The 21297-nt window shown below is 44.2% G+C and overlaps 3 protein-coding genes across 6 annotated transcripts; 2 read left to right on the top strand and 1 right to left on the bottom strand.

Moving 5' to 3' along the window:
* Positions 1-9074: 9074 nt before the first annotated feature.
* On the top strand, positions 9075-10330 carry LOC105704078 (triosephosphate isomerase). Its single transcript, XM_012432967.2, has 3 exons — positions 9075-9332; positions 9433-9686; positions 9749-10330. Exons 1-3 carry the CDS (start codon positions 9224-9226, stop codon positions 10127-10129), a joined length of 744 nt encoding a protein of 247 aa, XP_012288390.1. The 5' UTR covers positions 9075-9223; the 3' UTR covers positions 10130-10330.
* An 88-nt stretch (positions 10331-10418) lies between these two features.
* LOC105704079 (39S ribosomal protein L20, mitochondrial) lies at positions 10419-11353 on the bottom strand. 3 transcript variants are annotated; one of them, XM_012432969.1, is made up of 4 exons: positions 11221-11353; positions 11007-11108; positions 10816-10926; positions 10419-10752 (listed from the first exon to the last, which is right to left on the bottom strand). In XM_012432969.1, exons 2-4 carry the CDS (start codon positions 11091-11093, stop codon positions 10504-10506), a joined length of 447 nt encoding a protein of 148 aa, XP_012288392.1. In that variant the 5' UTR covers positions 11094-11108; positions 11221-11353; the 3' UTR covers positions 10419-10503. The 3 variants fall into 3 exon arrangements, with proteins under 3 accessions (XP_012288392.1, XP_012288391.1, XP_012288393.1); XM_012432968.2 differs by having other exon boundaries at positions 11172-11340; XM_012432970.1 differs by having other exon boundaries at positions 11262-11278.
* Positions 11354-14109: 2756 nt separating this feature from the next.
* LOC105704189 lies at positions 14110-21205 on the top strand. Of its 2 annotated transcripts, none has more exons than XM_012433212.2 (6): positions 14110-14576; positions 15041-15391; positions 15483-15703; positions 15825-15962; positions 16041-17320; positions 17404-21205. In XM_012433212.2, exons 1-6 carry the CDS (start codon positions 14273-14275, stop codon positions 17999-18001), a joined length of 2892 nt encoding a protein of 963 aa, XP_012288635.1. In that variant the 5' UTR covers positions 14110-14272; the 3' UTR covers positions 18002-21205. The 2 variants fall into 2 exon arrangements, with proteins under 2 accessions (XP_012288635.1, XP_012288634.1); XM_012433211.2 differs by having other exon boundaries at positions 15822-15962.
* The last annotated feature ends 92 nt before the right edge of the window (positions 21206-21297 follow it).

The raw sequence follows: 21297 nt of genomic DNA, 5'->3' as shown, positions 1-21297 counted from the left end.
CGTCCTGGACAAGAAATTAGACCTCGTCCTCGTCCCGAAATGGGGAACGCAGCCGAAGACATCCAACTTTCCTCCAGAACATAAAATTAAAGTTTTCTTTACATTTTTCCGAGATTTTAAGAACATCCCTGCCTCTCGTCCAGTTTCGAAGACGGACCTCTCGACCATTTCAGAATCGCCGAAGAGATCGATTCGATCCCCGTTTCTCCTCCGGAAGTATAATTCGATAGAGCAGCTTTTACCACGGCAGTTAGGGAAGTTGGAGCAACGCTAATGTTCGCCATTAATTAAACAACTACACACGTGAGGAGGGCGCGGCACGCGAAACCACGTCGGGGGATGCTTTAAATTCCTCCACTTTCCAGCTACTCTCGGCAACCCTTCCGCTTTAATGGCTCATTTGCCGAAGAAAATAAAGCGCCGACCTCGCACCCTGGGCTTCCCTTCGACGCGTGTAGATCCCATCGGCATCGTGTGTTAAAGCCACCGGAAGAGTCACCCCCGATTCCTGAGTGCATCGTTAAGGTCCCCCAAAGGGCTCGTCGGTTTTCCCTTACGAATGTTCTCTCATTGTCAGCCACTTGGAAAAGTTCCCTGAAACCGTCGTTAAGATTTCTTTTTTTTATTAAATGCCATCTGCGAAGGCGAACGAAATGTCCGGGTTTCCGCGTCCTGGTGGCCGCCTGATTGCCGCCGCATTACGCGGAATAAGTTTCTTCTGAAACTCCGGCAGGACATTTAGCCGGGGTTTTCATTATAAATGCGAGGAAGACCTCTGGAAGTCTCCCTCGCTGCGATGAGCCGCGAAAATAAAATCAGCTCCCTCTCCCCGACAGGGCTGAGACGAAGAGAAATAAATATCAGCTGAAAGTGCATTGCAAAAATTGCGAAGATTGAGGAAAAAAGATAATGAAATCGTGAAGTGCCACAAAATGGTCCCACGGACCGAGCCACAAAGAATCCCCCGAATTTCCGACTCTTCCGGTGCGAATGTTAATTTTGACCCAGCGACTCGAATTACGCCCCTCGGGGTAGCAAAACTGCACAGAGGGAGAGAGAATTGTTCTTCTACGCGAATATCAGATGCAGCGTCCAGCCGCGAGCAGTACACAATAAATTAGCCACAATGCACCGGGCGACATGTCCGGCGTGGAAATATGAGAAAGTGGGACGTGCGTAGTTTATTAAAATGAAAAAATGGACCGCGCTTCCGGTAAACGTACCTGCGAAGGTAGATAAATCCTTAGAGGGCACCCCTTCCCACTTTTCTATCGCCCCGTGTAAGCGATTAATGACAATAAAAGGGACATCTCTTTCGACACGGAAAAAAAGACATTTGCATTTTTAGCAAAGAACAACAGCAAACGAATGAGCGAAATATAATTTGTCGTTGCTGGATAAGAATATTGCAAGTATTCGTTTTTTTTGTTGTCGTTGTAAGAAAACATGTTTCTGGCCAGAAATATTGCTAGCCTATTTTCTGGCGTTTACGTAAATAAAATTTCTCGTTATGCGTGCCAATCCTTTTTCTGCGTGCAGGCGGTGAAAAAAAAAAATAGTGCCAGATACTTCGGTGATTTATTAATCACTTCCATATCCAACTTGAATGCAAATAACGAAGGCATACCTCTGCAGTCGCATCGGCGATCGGCACAAAACAGAAGTGCAGGCAGAAAAAGGGTTAAATCCGAGTTGAATGGCTCTTTTGCGTCCTCCGTTCAGCCCATAAAAGCTGTTTGCGCAGGGCAAAGCTTGGCGGCAGAATTAAGGGATTCCTTTTTCCTTTTGCCTTTTTCGAGAAGAAAAAAGACAAAGCTCTCTACTGTCGCGGAGTAATGGAAGTTCCGTGCCTGTTGTCGAGTCAGTTTATTGGCTGGTGGATCAATCCCAGAAATTGGCTTCTGCGGCGAGGCCGCAGGAAAAATCTCGACGGTGGTTAAAATCTTGTCACGTATCTCGAAATGTCGGGCCTGGGAAGGGAAAAATAAAAAAAGAACGAGGATTCAGGGCAGAAAGAGAGATGGCGACTGAAACTTCTCGACGGGGAAAAACGCGAGAGGAGACCCGGGATTGTCTCACTCCTTGTATTACCGCGATCTCGGTATTTGCAGAAGTAAAACTAGGTTACAACTTGACTTTAATCAAGCTGGGTACAGTTTCTTGGGGCTTCGGAAACGGAAGTTGCCCGCAGGTGCCCCGGTGACGGAATTACGTTAATTAGGCGAATTATGCGAATTATGGAATTATCCTTCGCGTCACTTAACCATAAATCGTCTATAATGTACTCCTATCATTTTACATATTCCAAGAGAAAAGGCGAAGTGACGGACCACACAGAGATACCTCAACGACGAAGGGACACATCTGTTCACCCCCCGCAGAGACTGACCCTTTAGACCCTTTCAGCCATCCGAGGTCCCAGCTTGGGTAACAAGTGCTCTCATGGCTACCACCCACGGTGCTGGTAATCTTCTGTTATGCCACAAATCAACTGCACTTTTTCCCCCAAGCCCCTCGGAGCATCGGGTTTTCACATCTCTTTCAAGAAGCAGTAGCCATTTGTCAAAGAGGATATCGCCGTTGCACTTGTATTAATTTCTTCGCATTTCGAACATCCGACAACTGGCTCGTCTGGTTTTCTAACTCTCTCTCTGGTGCTTCTACATGTTTTCTTAATCTTTCCTACATCTCTTCGATTTATTCAAATCGCGAGAAAACGATCCGCAAACGTCCTGGAAAGCTGCACTACCGCAGGAGGAAGAAAGCTCCCCTAAGACCCTCTGTACACTCTTCTAACGTGATTTTAACCGTCCAATAAACGCAACAAGACCGTCACGTCTATGGCAATAAAATGGTCAGATTTCCAATCGAGCGAGAACGTTTTCCGTTTCGAAAGAATTCTCGCGATCGGTCGACTTCGTCTTTTTCCCCGACCTCCATTGAATCGAGGAGTCTCCACCTTTCCGGGCGCTCGCTTTTGTCACCCTTCCGGGTTAGGTTAGTCTTCATTCTTCCTTCCGCTCCTTTCCGATTCCGCCTCAATCGGTTTGCCAATTCACGAGCGATGGAGTCAAAGCGAGCGATCCGGGGCGGAAATCCATCAAATGCAAACCAAGGCGTACCGGACACCGCCATATTGCGGGTTCGCGGTTAGAGAAAGGACGCACTCTTCCCCAAGAAAAATCGTAATTAGCATTTTCCATACAGCACCCTTTCGACCCTACCGCTCTGAAAATTGCCCTGAGAAAAAAATGCATTGAACCAAAGAAATATTTTGTAAATTTAAAGAAATATTTCCTTGGTCCAATGACATTTTTACCCCAAGGTAGAGCACTATCTTTCGGATCACCATATCCTGTTTCCAGTCGCTAGAAAATTGTCAACACTTTAGTTAGTTAAGTTTGTAAGTTAACTTGTTAAGACAACCCTTCGGTTAGTATATTTTCATTGTCAGCTGTCAGTTAAAGAAGGCGATTAAGTAAATCGAAACAGCCGTTTAACAGCCTTTGGAGCGCCCAAGCGATTTCGGTTCCCGGGTTACAGGTTTTCGTTTTTACCGACGAGGATTAGCTGCGTGCGTGACTTTCCTAGCGTTTAACGAGCGCCAGTAAAATTCTGGAGGGCTTCGGACCAATGGCGCACCTCGCGTAATCCCGGTATATATAGTCGGGCTTTAACACCTCGAGAGATTCTAAAAGACAGGAGAAATTAAAGCCGGAACTCGGGCGCTTTTCGGGACCATTCCGAGGAAAGGCGTCGCCGCGAAGACCGCGAAAGGATTCCGATTCGCCGAGTTTATTAAAACCTGGCCGGCCGGTCCGCGGTTTGCGGAACTTTCAATCCGATTAGCTTTTTCCGCGGAGCTTAAACCGTAGGCTCGGTAACCACGGGAAACCTCGCTTTTCATGGGAAAAATGGGGCCGTTTAAAAGGCACTTTTCCTGGCACCTGGCGAAACGCTTTCTTGTATCGGGAAGACGTTCCATCGAGTTGACGACGGCCATTTTTAGAACAAATTACGTAGTTGTTGAACAAACGAGCGTATCGGGAAATGGACCGGTTAACGTGACGGTGGATAGTCGATTGAGGACTCGTAATGTCCTTGTAGGTTCTCGATCGATTGTTCGTTTAATCGCCGCGACCTACATCCCCTAGTTTACCTTGATGACACCATTTGAAACGGTTCACTTGGAAGCCGAATTGGAACTACACACGAAATCACGAGAGAAATCGATCCCCGTAGCGACGAGGACGTTGGAGGCCATGTTTCGCCACCTTCCTAGAAAGAGGAAATGAAAATATTAGCGTCCCGAAGACACGCCGCCCTACAAGCGTGTCAGTAGGCCAATTGTCGGCGTCATTGTCATAGGGATAATCCAGATGTTAATAACAGCTTCCCAGGAAGTGCCGATGGTACAGCAAATCGAGGCGATGAACTTCTCGATGATTTGACATTCAATGATACCGACGTGCCTCGCATGCGGCATAATCCGCTAACCCCGTTTCACTGTGGGATGTACGGATCCACCTTCAATAATGTACCATTGGTAGGCCAATTTCCTCTGCTAATATAACCTATGCGACCATAAATTTCCAGTTGCTTCGTGCCCGGTCGTTTAATGAACGCTGATAAATTGATCGGGGATTACGAGCGCGAGAAGCGACCTGCCACCGATTACGAGGGACCGGAAAACCACGAATCGGCAACAATTCTCGAACGAAACGACCCCTCATGTCCTGCGAAATAAAATACCATTAGATTTAATGCTGAAATAAATTAAGGTGACACGAAAGGATCATTCTACGTATATAAACCGTCAAAATATGTATAAGACTTTCCTCCAAACTGGATGCACCGGATCGATAAAATAAATTTTTTTACTTATCCTAGAACCAGGAATACATATTTTTCTTTGGAAAAATGAAATTTCACGAGCAGCCAGGTTTTTCCTCGGGGCCTCCATAATCCCGTGGGCCCAGTTTGGCGAAAAGTTTTTTCATTATTTTGACTTATATATAGAATGACTCTTTCGTATCACCTTTACTCCATAAAATAATGGTATCAGAATCGTGATTAAGTCTGAACCGAGCAGTTTGAAGATCAAGATCCCGAGGTCGGTCTGGGGATTCTCGTCCAGAGTGATGATTTAAGCTGTTTTGCCTTTTAGCTAGCCAGAATCTCCGCTTAAGTGGCTCCTGAATTTGTGGAGGCGAGTAAAGTCTCTCGGTCTGTAAACAGAGAGTCGTAACGAAGCGATATGGATGATTTCCGCGATGAGTCCTTTCTTCTGTCCCGGACCGGTCCGATCGGTCCTGGCTTTAAGGTGCGTGGATATAATGCAGGCTTTCGAGCCGAGCTACTCTCTCAAAGTCTCGCGAGTTTTGACAGGTCAGTAACTCCTGAAATATTTATGTCTTCCCGAGCTATTCTTGCCGCCATGTTACGGATATTTCGGGCTAATGTTGGGTAACCCCCGAGCGACTTTTGTTGCTTTCCCCCTAATTGTACCGATTCCGTTCTAAAGATACTAACGCGAAATCCAAGTCGCGGTTAGCTCTCATTGATACCATTCGTCTCCGTCTCAGTCTCTGGAGCCCCCAAAGTTGCCCAGGGGTTACTTGGAGCGATGCAAGTTCGCCATTTTATAGCCTGGTCTTTTATCCACCGAAAGGGCCTTCTACACTTGATAATTACTGCCCCGAGACTCCGCCGAGCGGCCCTATTTATTGGTAGTAAATTACACGGGGAGAGCTAAAAGGTGAAAAGGAAAAGTAACGCGGATGGAGGAATGTCGGGTTGCACTCCGAGCTACTCTCGAGACGAAACGTAACCACATGGGCGGTTATATTAGAACCGGGAGATTCATGGCTTAGCGTTATGTTACGGGCAATTGAAGCGGCAGACTCTCGTCCAACTAATTATCGAACTCGTTTTTCGCCCGCGATTAATCTTGGGGATAGTTTGCGCTAACGAATCCGAGTACGAGGAAACCCTCGTTACGTTATGCTCGAAACCTGACAAGTATCCGCGGTAACTAAATGCCCATTAGTCCATGAAAAATTGAAGATACGACGCCGAGTCATGGCTGCCACTAGATTCCTGGAACGGCTTTTTCGATTTATCAAGAGCCCGCGGATTTTTTCAGACCAAAATTCTCGCTTCCACCGATGCCGCACAATTTCGAGAAACGTAGGGTGACGTTTAAAGTCGGGAAAGGCGACAACGCCTAAATTCGTCGCCTCATTTTGGCACGGCGTGCACTTGTTAGCCACGGTATTTCAACTTTTCGACACACGTCAAATATTGGGTTACCCCGCCAGACTTTAAGGTCGTACCAAACCCGATTCCATTTACCCCTGACCGAGCGGAGAGGCGGAGTGTTATGTTAGTAACCCGACCCGAACCTGACAACGAGGAGAAAAAACTGGACCTCTCGGTAGCACAAAAAAATCATTCTATATTTGTGCCCACGATGCATGCCCGAGTCTAGTGCATCGACATTCCTCCCTCCAGACTCCCTAATTAGCCCCCTCCTATTATTCGTATTATTTATATCTCACCGATGTCGGGGATCCCCAAAGTGCTAAAAACCGAGAGAAATTCTGTTATCCATATACCATCGCATTAGGTATGGACGACGTTCCTTCAGACCTCAAGGTATTAAAAAACTGTATATTTACCAAAAAGTGAAAATATTTGTAAAACTCTTCTGCAAACAGGGTGCACCAAATAATTTGGAATTTTAACACATGACTATGAAGGTCCTGATGCAGGTCTTGACACTGGCGAAATTTCATTTTTCGAGGAGAAATCTTGTATTCATCCCGGACAAGAACGAAGAAAAGAAATTCTTTTCGAGAAATTAAATCCCGTGAGTTTCAAGACCTTCGTTAGAGCCTCCACAACCACGTGGTGAAGTTTCGAAATATTCGGTGCACCCAGTTTGCAGTAAAGTTTTATATTTCCACGTTTCGATATATATATAGAATGACCCTTTCATATCACCTTAAGTCACTAAACGATGTCTCGTGTGGGGTCCCAGCCACTGAGCATTTATCCTGTTAATCCTGCAGGATCCCAAATATCACGTACCGAGGATTAGTCCCGAGAGAAGGCGGACAAACCATCTTCCCTTGGTTAATATCTGCCTTTAGTCTCAGCCGGAGCTCGCCCTAATAAGTAATCGTTACGATTAAATATCCTGAAATATGAATCTCCCCGGATTTGTCGGGATTACTGGCGGTTTGTCTTACTGTACGGTTTAAAGCTTTTCCACGAGACACCAGCGAGGCTTTTATCAAGCCGAAATACGGCCCTTTGAAAAGAAATATCCCCGGAGAACCCCATTTCCCGAAAACCCGGTACAAGGGGAAGTTGCCTTTTAACGAAAATGGCGTCTCGCGGAGAAATGCAAATACCGCTGTATCGATTGGCCAGAGAGAATGGCGCCTCGTTAAATATTCAGGGACCCGATTGAATGAATTTGAATTTTTAAGCTTCTTTCGTTGATACCCATATCGATGTCTACCCTGTCGATGGAAGTCTCTGTGGGGGGATTTTTCTGACTTACAGTTACAGAATTTTTCGCCGATTCGGATATCGAACACTCCTATTACCCTTGAGGACGTCGGAAGTACCGAAACGTTCGTGGCTAAATTCTAAATTGGAGGAAAAAATGGGGATTAAAATTCCTCGCCTATTTTAGAGGACAATTCATATCGGAAGCGTAATTCACTGGTTTTCTACGATTTTCCACGGTAAACTCCTTGGTTTACGTATTATACGTCGAAAATCTCGAAAAATGCGAAATTGCCCAACTCTGACCGATGTACGAAATTGGAGAAACGGTGAGAAAGCTTTTTGTTTTCTTTGGGCGTCAATGAGTCATCGGGCAGAGTCGGTTGCAGGTCGTTTTAAAGGACCTCTCGCTGTTCCTGCTCCAGTTACAGTGGGTCGATGGAAACAGGAGTAACTGCAAACCAGCTGTACCCATTTCTGTTTATCTTAGGACAATATTGACTTCCCAGTAGAGAAGATTCTCACACTTGACAGGCCATGATACCGTAATAAGTAACCCTCTCCCGCGCTAATATCGAGTAGCCTCGTTCTTGGAATACTCTACGAGGAGTAATAGCGAAACTCTGTACTTGGGACCGTATCCAAATGATTTTTTATCCACGGCTCTCATACGTCTTGTTCTTTAGGTCTGTCCAGGATCAAGGGCCGGGCGTTAGAAAGTCCTAAAATAATATTACGTAAACATGGGAGGCGGTAGATCATAGATGCAACTGAAGCCGCTAAAATAAACACACTCCGACATAACACCTCTTGTAAGATGTCGTTAAGTGAAGGAGCGTGCAGTTTTAGAGGCATTCACGAGGGATTTATGAGGCGGAATACATAACGAATTAATGCGGCGATTCGCGAGAAAATGTCTCTGCATTGTAACGACGCTTTTGATCGTTGATTTACGTGCCGTACGAAAGTACCAAGAGGACGAGAGACTTGTAAAGAAGCAAGTTGGACGGAAGGAAGGACAGTACATACTTGGAACGATAATAAGCAATGATGCTTTCCGGGATTTCCCCCTCATTTGTATGTAATTTAAGCACCGAAGAACTTCAACCTACCTAGGGATTGTATAAATTAAAATTTTGATTGTCGAGTTGAGCACGCCCATTAACCGGGATTTGAAACGGGCGCGCGGGGCGCCATCGCGCGGCCATCTTGAGAACGCGTTCCGTTGGTACAACGTTGCCTTCGGATAATGCAGGGCAGAGGCCCTTGATAAAGTAGGATCATTCCTTTCGCCTGCATCAGCGCCATCTAGGGAAAACTGACCCACACATCTCGCCTGCACAAGCAGAGATGAGTTGGGAGATTGCTCACGGACAGGGTCGAGCAATCGCGTTCTGTGCTACCCTCGGTGAAGAATGTGGGCGGCTTGTGCACTTATCACCTGATTCCCCAGTGTCGTCTCAATTCAAAACGGATTTATTCTAGGAACTTTAGTAGCTTAGTAAGCTCGGGTGCACTTTAAGCGACAGATTGTTCTTAGTGTTTAATGTTTGGCATTACTGTCGTGAATTATCGTAAACACTTTTGAAGGACATAAAGGCATAAGAAGGTCACAGGGCAACCGACAAGAACCGTTGATTTAACATTGATATCAGAACTTAATTTATCTATAGTAGTAAGACTGCCGTTCAATTAAAACAAAATCATGGGGCGCAAATTCTTTGTTGGTGGCAACTGGAAAATGAATGGAGTGAAACAAGAGATAGACGAAATCGTTGCATTCTTGAAGGCCGGGCCTCTCGATCCTAATGTGGGTACGTGCAGCTTCTCTTATAGATTCGTTAAATCAAGTAAAATATACATGCAAAGAAATAATTATATATTTAATAATTAATCATATTTTGTATACTTCAGAGGTTGTCGTTGGAGTCCCATCTATTTATTTAACATACACAAAGAGTATTTTGCCTAACAATGTTAATATTAGTGCTCAGAACTGTTATAAAGTTCCAAAAGGAGCTTTTACCGGTGAAATTAGTCCTGTCATGCTTGTGGATAATGGAATACCGTGGGTAATTTTGGGCCATTCCGAGCGTAGGAATGTATTTGGTGAAGGTGACGAACTAATTGCTGAAAAAGTGGCGCATGCTCTGGAAGCTGGAATAAAGGTAACATTTTTAATTGAATTATATAAAGTCAGATGGAAAATAACGAATTTTTTATTTACAAGGTCATTGCTTGTATCGGTGAAAAACTAGAGGAACGGGAGGCTGGAAAGACGGAAGAAGTAGTTTTCAGACAAACTAAAGCAATTGCGGATAAAATTAAGTCATGGGACAATGTAGTGCTGGCTTATGAGCCAGTTTGGGCAATTGGAACTGGAAAAACTGCAACTCCTGAGCAAGCACAGGAAGTTCATGATAAATTGCGACACTGGCTAGCCGAAACTGTCAGTCCTCAAGTCTCAGAATCCCTACGAATCATTTATGGCGGGTCGGTCACTGCTGGGAATGCTAAAGAACTGGCGAAAGAGAAAGACATAGATGGCTTCCTAGTCGGAGGAGCGTCTTTGAAGCCAGACTTTGTACAAATCGTGAATGCAAAACAGTGATTCAATTACTTTCTCAAAATTATTTTCATGATGAAAACATTCTGTAAAAACGGTATGACGCTACAATATTCGTCGTTCATCTATCAGTCGCTAAGTGCTCAAAATGTTTAATCTATTATTCTTTTGTGCCGATAGGTGCAAAACTGAATAATATGTATGATTATATGTGTGTATATATATATATTTCTGGTAAAGTTGAAACCGTTGTTGATTATTACATATGTACAATTATTGCAGTTTGCCACGAGTCATTAATATTACAAATGGATGTTTGTAAAATAATGCAAGATAAAATTCGATATTCATTTATTGACTTAGAAAATTAAGCTGCTTTAAAGCTATTAGGTCTAATACATCCTAACATATACCAGAATTCACTTAAGCATCCCTCTTGTTACAACTCCAGTTGGTGTGTCTAAATCTTTTATGGAATTCAGTCCATCGCTTTTTGCTTTGAACCATGCAAGTTTCGTTAATGCCCTAAATGTGCGTGGTTCCCAAATCGCCAAGTCGGCTAAGACCTTTCGATTTAAAAAAATATTCAGTCTATACAGTCCTTCAAGTAAGGTCCTAGACCCTAATCCGTGCTCTTCGGTGCCTGCTGCTATTCTGGTCTCCCAAAGCTGTATGCATTAAAAACAATAATAACATACTTTTAACTATTTTATTTTTATTTTTAAACTTACATTACGCATATCCTCCTTCAATAATTTTCGTCCTCGGGTAACATATAAAAGAGCTCTGTGAACATTCCGAATAGCGATACTGTAGCAATTCCTCCTACGGCCTATATAATGCTGTAACATTTAAATTATGCACAGTATAGAATTAAATGATACCAAAATCTTACTACGTAACAAATACCAATGTATCATACCGCAGAAAGTTTGAATATCTTTCGTTTCCGCCAGAATTCATCCGGCCCTCTGGATCTTGCAAAAAGAGTTAACGACTGATAAACCATAATTATCTGCAATCACTGAACAAAATAATTAAGACGTCCCGATGTATTCCACAATAAATTCATATAAATGTACGCAACTTCGTTAGGAATTTTGAGGTTGGAAATTGATATCGATCAATCTACTTGCATCCAAATGCTTGCTTATTGCTGGCAAATAAATTAACTAACAATCCAACAGCGTCTCAAATCGTGGGAGAGAAGTGGAACAGAAGTGTATAGAAACGCCGGTATCCTGCTATGACAAAGAACGCATGTTACCTATCACGTAACACTAGAAAACTAAGGCCGCATTTCCATGAACGCGTGGGATGTCACACAGGGCGCAGCGCGTCAACGATCGTAGTGAAAACCCAATCAGTATTGCCGTTATCTCCGTGCAGTGTTGCCAACTATCTGTTTATTCTAGTACGGTCGTATCCGGTACAATAAAAAAAATAGTACAAATTAAAAAGCTTCAAATATGTTAATAAAAATTTTGCCTGTATTTAAAAAGGAAAGGGACCATGATTCAACACATTAAACAATTAATAATATTAAACTACAAATGAATATCGAAGAGTTTAATTTAATTAAATCGGAGCATCGAAGTGCAACGCTTAATGCCCTTGCGTCACGTGTACTCCTCATGACTTTTTAATCTCAGGGTCGAGGGTTCGAATCCCACGTGGGTGATATTTTTTTTTACCTCATGTATATCATTCAATGCATTACTTGCAATCATGAAATAAAAATGAAAAGTATCCCTTTCGCAACGAGTGCCTTAATTTCGACACGAGCCCGAGGCTCTGCAGACGCGAGACACTCACGCGAGCTGTATTTACGTAAACATTAGCTGTCCAAACTGAAAACAATTGAAATGTCACCGAGTAACAAGTCCAGGAATGTTCTTACAAGAATTACCAGGGTTTACATCCGCCTCGCAAACGGCCGAGCGGTCTCAGGACTTCGTGAGTGGACGCGCTCGGTTTTGCTCGGTTTTCCTGGCCGCTCTGTCTTCTGTGGTGAAAGTAACAACCGCTCGTGCTATTTCGAAAGGCACGCGGCGTTGCCGTTTCCTCAGCGAGGCAAATCCAAACAGACCCGGCCCTATCTTTTTGCACGTGGTATTTCTGCGGCAAAACGTTTCGCCGGCCGCTACAAATTATCCTCCAAGACTTCGGCGTCGTTCACGAACGTTCCGTCGCCTTTCTAAAACAATTGGAAGCCACTCGGGATTAGATTTATGTCAACCAGTCGCGAATAATGTCAAACTCCGCCCATAAAAAGACGCATACGAGGTATGAAAGTTGATTTTTTGCAAGTCGAGTCATTCCACTTGTAAGAGGACACTTATCAGCGTCGGTGAAAACTACGAATATCGAACCGCGAGTAATCCATACATTTCATTCATCCTAAAAATGGCTTCTCATACCTCAATTTCGCCTATTCCGTAGAACTCAATCCCGCCCTAATATCACGTCACCTAGCTTGAGCCTTCGATTCAGAAACAGCCAATCAGGAGCGAGAATCACGAACAATGCCACGACCTCATTGGGCGGCAATTGTCATTCCCAGTGATCACGAGTGTCATGGCGTCGTCTATTTCTTCGGCAATGCTCTATAAATTCCCCGACGCCGTGCCGTCGCACGTTTTTCAAACTATAGCCAATTACTTTGCGTTTTTAATTCCCATAGGCTGCATTGAATATTTATTTAAAGTGTCTGCGTTAAATATCATGATTCGTAATGAATATTCGAATTACAAGAAGCGCCAATCGATCGGCGGCGCGAAGGGGCTAATCGAATCGACGGCCTCACCGAGAAGACGACATGGCAACGGCGCGCTGCGCGAAGCCGGTTGCGCACAGCCGCGAACAGGTCGGTCGACGCTCACCCGTGATGCGCGCAGCCGCCGCAGAGGTTCGTTTCCATGTGTGGGTGATCCGTGTATACAGACACAGTGGGTAGGTGAGTAGGAACGGCACCTCGGCGAGACGGGCAAGGGGGAAGCAGAAATTTCCACGAGAGTGGGGGGACCCGTATCCCGTTCGCGCAATCTGATTGGTCGGCGCCTCCCCACTCCGCGCCAATCGCGTGACGTCTTTGTGCGCGCATCGACGGATCGCATTACGGCTAGGAATTCGCTCGTTACACCCCCATCGATTTCCCCACCCAGTCCAGCGGGAGACTCCGCTCGTCTCCCTCTCTCCGTCTCGCCCGTAAGTTACATAAAGATCCTCTCTGTCTTCTGCTACGAGAGAAATACCGCGGTATCTTGTCTTCCCCTCCGCCTCGCCTCCTGTCCTCTCAGACGAGACAAGAATTCCTCCCAAATTGGCGTAAACTTTCCAACGCCGAGCATTACCGGAAACGTTTCCGTTATTTCAGTAAATTACAAGAATTTGTCGGGATTTTCATTTTAAAATGCTAGGCCCGTTTTTACCATGTGACGTTTACCTACCGGCGATTGTCACGTGGGTCGAGAACTCGATTCGACATTCGATTTAACGCAGTAGGCCATTTTCTACCTAATTACCTAAAGTTCTTGCCGTCGTATATTATAAATCATCTTTTTTTAATGCGATATCATCTGTCGCGTGTAATTCCTAGACGTGCCCGCGATTCGGCCTCTCAGCGTAATCCCGAGGAAATTCTTGAGATTACTCGATAATTGATACGTTATTTCCAAATATTAATCTCAAAAATATCGGATATTTCCCTGGTAAAATTCATCGTGCCGCTCCAAGCCGCCATTTTTACCAGTCCACTCGTTAGACAGGAGTAGCATTCCTCAAAACATCGTTAATGTTTCGATTGAAACTCTTTTATTCAGTCATATTCACTCGGAATCGACGTTCGTTTCATTCGATTAACTACCTGTACGTGGAAACCGGGCTGGCGGTGTACTTTTCCGCGTTTCCGGTAATGTTCTCCAGGCGGTAAGATTACCGCGGTAAGATGACCTCTCTATCGTCGGATTTCGGGAGCCGCGCGTGCGCAGCGACGTCAGCGCCACCCAGCGCTGCAAGCAGTGGCGACTCTCGAGTGTGCGTGCGTCCCTCGAACTCGTCCGGACCTGCCCAGTGAATGCGAGGCTTCCGTTAAGAGGCGTGCGATACTTGGTGAACGGGACCGTCGAGGAGTTCATCGAGTGTCCGGAGGCGAGAAATTCATCACCGGGAGTCCCGAAAGTAATCGCCATGCCGCTGAGTATCGGGGTTAACCTTAGGGTTACCGGGTACTGCAACCAGGGGGGCCGTAAATACATGGAGGACATGTTCAGCGTGGCCTTCCAACAGACCTCCGACGACAAGGACCTCGAGTACGCGTTTTTCGGGATCTTCGACGGACACGGCGGCGGCGAGGCGGCCACTTTCGCCAAGGAGCACCTCATGAACATCATCGTCAAGCAGAAGAATTTCTGGAGCGACAAAGACGAGGACGTGCTTAGGGCCATTAGAGACGGATACGTGAACACGCACTATGCGATGTGGAGAGAGCTCGGTGAGTTCGCGAGGGGATTTATTTAGTCTCGCGGCAGTTTTTAGGGTGTACCGTTGCGTATTTTCAGTGTCTCGTCCCACGATAGCTCGCTATCCTGTTAGGTATTTCTCATCGTCGCTGCATCGTTCTGTTATCGTCCCGCGTATTTCCCCCACCACCGCGCTTGCTTCACGATCAGGTTAGAATTTAGGTTATGTAACGCGAAGGGATAAGTTTACGGCGCCCGCGGGAGTTTTCAATACTGAGGCGGATTCTAAGCTGCGGAGAGGATAGATGATAGTTATATGAGGTTTCCGAGACTCGAGGAAGAGTTTCGGGTACACTTTGTGCCTTGGGTGAGAGAGAATATTGCATACTTGTAAGGGTTTTTATTTTGTACTCAAACACTTCGAGCAGTAGAATTTAAAGCGATATGAAACATTGCGAGGGGTATTTCTTGATTGCTTGTTTCATTGATGATGCAGATAAGTGGCCCAGAACTGCTTCAGGATTGCCATCTACAGCAGGGACTACCGCCAGCATCGCGTTCATCAGGAAAGGCAAAATTTATATTGGGCATGTGGGAGACTCGGGTATAATCTTGGGATTTCAAGATGAAGAAGATGTGCAGTGGAAAGCTAAAGCTTTGACTAAGGATCATAAGCCTGAAAGCGGTCCCGAGATGGTACGCATTGAAAAGTCTGGGGGTAAAGTCGTCAGTAAATCTGGTGTTCCAAGAGTGGTGTGGAATCGACCTAGGATTGGACACAAAGGTCCTGTTCGCAGATCTACGCACATCGATGAAATTCCATTTCTCGCCGTAGCAAGATCTCTAGGTAATTTCGTAATCGGTTATATGATTCTTTCGTGGACTTATTAAATTCTTTTCTTGATTTCGACTGTTAACGAATACTTTCTGTATTGCAGGTGATTTGTGGAGTTACAATTCGGAATTAGATACATTTGTAGTGTCGCCAGAACCTGATGTCAAAGTAGTGGCTGTTGAAGTAAAATCCCATCGTTGCCTCATTTTTGGTACCGATGGTTTGTGGAATATGTTAACGCCACAGGGTGCAGTGTCTATAGTTCAAACAGCTGAAAGGCATAATGAAAAACATTTAATCGCTTCTCAACAAACCGGCAGTGGGGTAAATTTTCCTTAAGTTAACATTAAGAAGATTTAGGCAATATACGAATTCAAAGACAAAAGCAAAAAATATGAATCGAAGAAAACATGCATTACAATGGGTGGATATTTTTTTTCAGCAGACGGACCTTCAGTGGATCAATCCTTCTAAAAGTTTAGTAGACAGAGCGTTGGAAAGATGGTCTTCTACTGGTCTCCGAGCAGATAATACCAGTGTTATCACATTAATGCTCGATCCTCCTGGCCGATCTCGTAGCGAGGTGAACAAAAGTTATAATCAACTGAATAGTGTTTATATTTTTAAATTTATTATGCTAATGTGTTTATTTATTGTTTAGGTTTTATTGAGCCAAAAAAAAGAACAAGCTACATTGCCAAAAAAGATAATTCCTCCAATGGATGACCCTGTGTGTCACAATGTTCCTATGGATGATTCGCAGAGACCTGTACCAACTACAAGTATACCTTACTTGCCGAAACCTCCGGCATTGGAAACGCCAGAAGTCTGTGATGAAAAACAACCAGATTCGTCCGAATGTGTTGACAAGGGCTCCGTACCAGTTCCTCCTGAAACGGAGAGTCTTTCACATCAAGAGAGTGTTTCATTAACGCCTCCTCCTAGAAATGAAAATCACGAATCTAACGACATGATTCAAATGAAAGGAGGAGGAAAATCATCCAGCGGAGAAAGTATACAAGTAGCAGAAATATCCTCAAGTGATACTTCTGATGAAAATGTCACAGTGGGTGGAACCGACCCACAATTAGTGGCTGCTGAAAAATCTTTAGAAGAAAAAGTCGAAAACAGCGAGCTGCCCTCTGCGATGGATGTTAACTCTGTACATCCACCAGTATCAGAACCTGAGAAGCCTGACAGTCTTCCTGGTAAGAATACGCGGGAGGAGGACAGTCATTCTAGTACAATGCCACAAAGTGCTTCTGTGGGAACACGCGACGAACTAAAAGAACCCGTAGCTGTTCCGTTGGAGGCTCGACTAAGGAGTAGTGGTCCAGTAAAATCTGACAGTCCCTTCCCGAGGCGTAACAGTGATCTCAGAACTGGCATCTTGAGTGGGCCAAGATGCAAACACAGTTTACCGGTACAAGCTGAAAATCATCGTCCATTTACTGGTACCGATGATCGACTCACTACCAGAAAGCGCAGATATGCAGTTACTTCCAGATCTTCGACTGGCACTTTGCTTGGCGCGACTACAAGTGGCGACGACGGTGATGCACGACCCTACGTGATTTTGAGATCGACCAGGCACAAATACAGCACGAAAGCTTTGATGGAGAATAACAAGCTCGGAGAATCTCCGAGGAATGCTTCTGAGAATGAATTGTTAAACGAAGCCCAGGATGGGACCAAACAAAGGCACAAGTCTATGTCTCAAACTGCGGAGGAAGGGTATCCTATGGAACCGTATATGATTAAGCGAAGAACTCGTTCCGAGGATCGTCCTACTCCTATGGATGAGAATGGAGATCCAGCTAATCGAGCTTCCAATGATCCTCACTGCAGGCTACGTTGGCCTTCATCGGACTCATCGACGTCCTCTTCAACGTCCACCGTTACGACGACGCTCCCACCGTTGTCATCGTTAACACTTTCCAGGTAAGTTATAAGGATACAAGATAAATGTGCTTTTTATTTTAATAAAGCTGTATTATATATTTAATTTGTTTTCCTATGTTCAGGACGCAGGGAATTGTTTCTGGTCCTTCCTCCCTGGAGACTCAGAGGCTATCGTCACCGAACCCTTTCCAGAGGAGAAGCCTGGAAAAGAAAGCCACTCCGGTGAAGACCATCAGAAGGCTATCGATGAATGGTCAGAACAGAACTCACTTGCGAGGCAGCTTTGGCCTCAGGGATTGGGACCAGGGTAAACCCAACCGAGGCGATCAGGCAAGAAACAGGCGAAGCGAACCCACTCTGCCCCAAAGATGGCTACGTTCTGACACCATAGCAGCCACTCCGGTCAAGGCTCTACGTTCACGTAACGTTGAAATCCCAGGACACGCTATGTCTCCAACTCTCGCCCTGCAATTTGGGGTGAACAAGCAGAATCGTCTCTCCTTGCCGGCGAAGCTGAAGCAACAAAACGGTCCTTCGTTGTCCAACAAGATAAGAGCATCTCTATCGACGAGCAAACTTAAGCCAACCGGAGGAAGTGGTACCACCAGTGGAAATGGTTCCGGTACTGGCTGTGCTATCTCCAAGAGAGTCAAGTCGCCCTACAATCCTAGTACCAGATCGTTAAGCACACGTTCGCGCATCAAGCGCCTAGGAAAGTGAGACTGTTCTCCAGAAACTGAGGGGCTTTTGAATCCCATTGAAGATATTTGGCACTCTTCCTTAGTGCCCTCCAGTCCATGTGCTCTTCGAAGGGGGCGGTTGGCTAAAATTAGAAAAGAATCAATTTAAACTACGTTTCTCCTCCCTACGAGCATTAATCTTGAATTCCATTAACCAGCTATAAGTTATTTAATAAGAACGCACAAAAATAATATGCACCAAACATTTTGAAAACATGCTTCAATACCTTCCTTGACGGGGCTCTTTCTATGGCTCGGTTAATACTGTACATTTGTAGGTTATTTCTCATTCCTTTAATTTCAGTGAAATCAGGTTTATGGAATTTAAGGTTAATCCGGTTGAGGAATAAATGGGGTTTTTCTTATATTTTTCTGATTTTAGAATGCTGTTCTTTGGGACAGACTTCTCTTCGAGACACTTCATGTACTCTACGATCGCACATTTATGTTCCTCAGAGACTGGTAGGATGAGCTCGAGTGCAACTCTTTGGTAATCCATGAGAATCTGAAATCCGCTGATAAGTCTACTTTTCTTTTTATTTGCTAACAAGTTATTAAGTGATTCTCCCTTGGTGGATCAAATAACATTGGAACTGTAAACCTCTTTATGACAGCGAAATTGTCAAATGGAAAGTTTCTAACTCGTCTTAGTTTTAACGTCAGTTTCTCGTATCTGTTGAATCACGAAAAATGTCTCGCTTTTTAATTACTTTTTTGACAGGCTACGTAATTGTAATTACTTTCTTTAGTAGCAATCCTGTCTGTGGGTAGTCTTTTTGATGTGGCACATATTTCTATGGATTTTCCCTGAAAAGAAATTGACAACGTCGCTTTCATTGAGAACCTTTTATCGTTACTCTCTATGCATCTGCTGGAATTTGTAAATGAGATGTTATGTCCGTTAATTCATAAATGAATTATTCTGAGAGTTTACAGAAATCAATGCTGTATAGGATGTGTACGTATGTCTATAAGTCAGATTAGTCTAAAGAGTAAGAATCCGCTAAGATTGTTAGAAGGTACGAAACCACTGATTTGCCTTGACCGAACACTTTTAGAAGTCTTTTAATTTTATGCCGATGATTTATGTCAGCTGTCGGTGCATAGCAATGAGAATTCCGGTCATATTTATTCCATATTTATTGTATTCTATGGAATAAATAAGCACTAACTGATGTATTCCTTGCTCGATACATGCTGTATAACTTTGAGGTTATATTGTCTGCTTCGGCTTTGTGTTACGCAGTCGACATGTTTTTGAGTGGTATTTGTCAATATGCATTTGTGTGCACACTGTTCATTTCTACTAAAATGAAAAGCAGAAAGTAACGACACACGAATGATTTTACGAGTTCAGTCACATTTTGAAAAATTATATCGGCTACTTCTTTTTTCGTTGTCCCGTTAATTCCATCGATTACTTAATCGACCTTTCGCGCACTCTACTTCGTTACCGCGTATTGAGTTTTAAAAAGTAATGCCACTACTAACAAACTTCCAGCATATTTCTTCCCTTCTTAGCCTTCGAACAGTGGAGTCGTATCAATTTATTCCATAGATTGGTTTTGATGTATTACAATTTACAGTAACAATGGCAGAGCGTTATCACTCGAAAGGTATAAGAAGATTACCTCTCCGGTATAATTTCATAAAGTAAATTTTATCCTAAATTAAATACCTGTGGTAGAAGAATGAGTGAACCTTGACACGTTTCACTCAGTCCTTTATCATGAAACTAAAGTAACGATTGTATTAATTTTATGAGGCAGTTTCCAGCGCCGTTTAATTGTGATATTAAAGGGTCATTACATATAAAACGTCAAAATATTTCTAAAACTCTCTCCGAAGTAGGTGCACCGAATTTGGAGAAAAGTGTTATAAATACTTTAACGTTACATATATATGTAAAATGGTCCTTTCGTATCACTTTAATTGTGTTATACATTAGGAAAGAAGCAGATCGACTTCACGTGTTCCGCTGTCCGCGTCATAACAAACGCTTAATCGATCTGACAGCGCATTGACCTTTCCTACCTATCTTAATCGATCGAGAGGGGACGTTTGATCGAATCCACTTTGCATGTCTTAGCGCAAGACATCTGGGAAAGTTGATCGGACCTAAGCTAGTTCTTCTCCTCGACGTCTAGTACGATAGTGAGTTGCCTACGGCGAATTATCGTATCACCGCGTAAAGTAGGGATCCAAAACGTTAAGGTGATATGAAATAGTCATTCCATATATAAAAATGTGAAAGTATTCATAAAACTTTTCTCCCAAGTGCACCGAATCATTTGGAACTTCAACAGGTGATTACGGTGGCCCTGAGGAAGAACGCGATGCTCGTAAAATTTAATTTCTTTTTATTTATTAATATTTTCACGTTTCATTACATGGAACGAATGAATTTCGTGTCCCCTTAAAACGCGAACTGCGCCGCGTAGATGCCCGAAAGGAAGAGTGTACAAGTATGTAATTCTAGAATTAGTTTAATTAGCGCGTAACGAGGCAGGAGTGAAAGGGGTGAGAAAGATAACTCGAGGGGGGGATGCTGCACCGCGTGTCGGTGTTTACACGGGAAAAGGGAGAGAGAGAGAAAGTAATCGTATGAGCAGAATCTACGCGAAAAATCCAATGATACGTGCCTACGATAGTTACCAGCTGGACATAGACAATGTGTAGATGGCTCTTAAGTTATCCGACTAATAATGGGGGATTACCGCGTTAGCGTCTATTTATGTACAAAAGAGGTGGTACAGAGGGACGGGGTACGCCCGGTAATTGGACGTACGAGATGTGCGTGGAAAATGATTATAGTATATGAATATATATAGTATATATAAACGAAATAGAAATCTATGTACACGCGAGCTACTGTTAAATGCGTTCTCCAAGGTGGTGCGTCGTAACTGCTCTGACAGCTGTAAATCGGTGAAAGAGATGCTTAAAGGGGGCTTCACGTAGCTCGACGTCCTTCCCTCTGAGTTTCCCTCGTCGAAGGGGGACGAACGGCCTCGATTGTTACATCCTCTTCGGCCTCGGCCCCTTTTTATTCGACGAGACGCAGAATCCGGAATCGGGGAGAGCGAGGGACGTCCCTTACCGAGGGCCGGAGTAAAACTAGAACAAATGTGTGATCCCGTTTTTAATCTGTATATTTTAATTAAATAAAACCAATTGAGATATACTTGCGTCGCTTTCGGGCGGGGTTGGTTAGAGGGTCGAGGTTTTAGTCCAAGCAAAATACGTCATAAATTCGACGACAGGTGGCGGTACTGT

This window comes from Orussus abietinus, unplaced genomic scaffold (genome assembly GCF_000612105.2).
Source record: "Orussus abietinus isolate OABI.00-Male unplaced genomic scaffold, Oabi_2.0 scaffold11, whole genome shotgun sequence".
NCBI classification, from domain to species: Eukaryota; Metazoa; Arthropoda; class Insecta; order Hymenoptera; family Orussidae; genus Orussus; species Orussus abietinus.
This window is presented reverse-complemented; position numbering and strand designations above follow the sequence as displayed.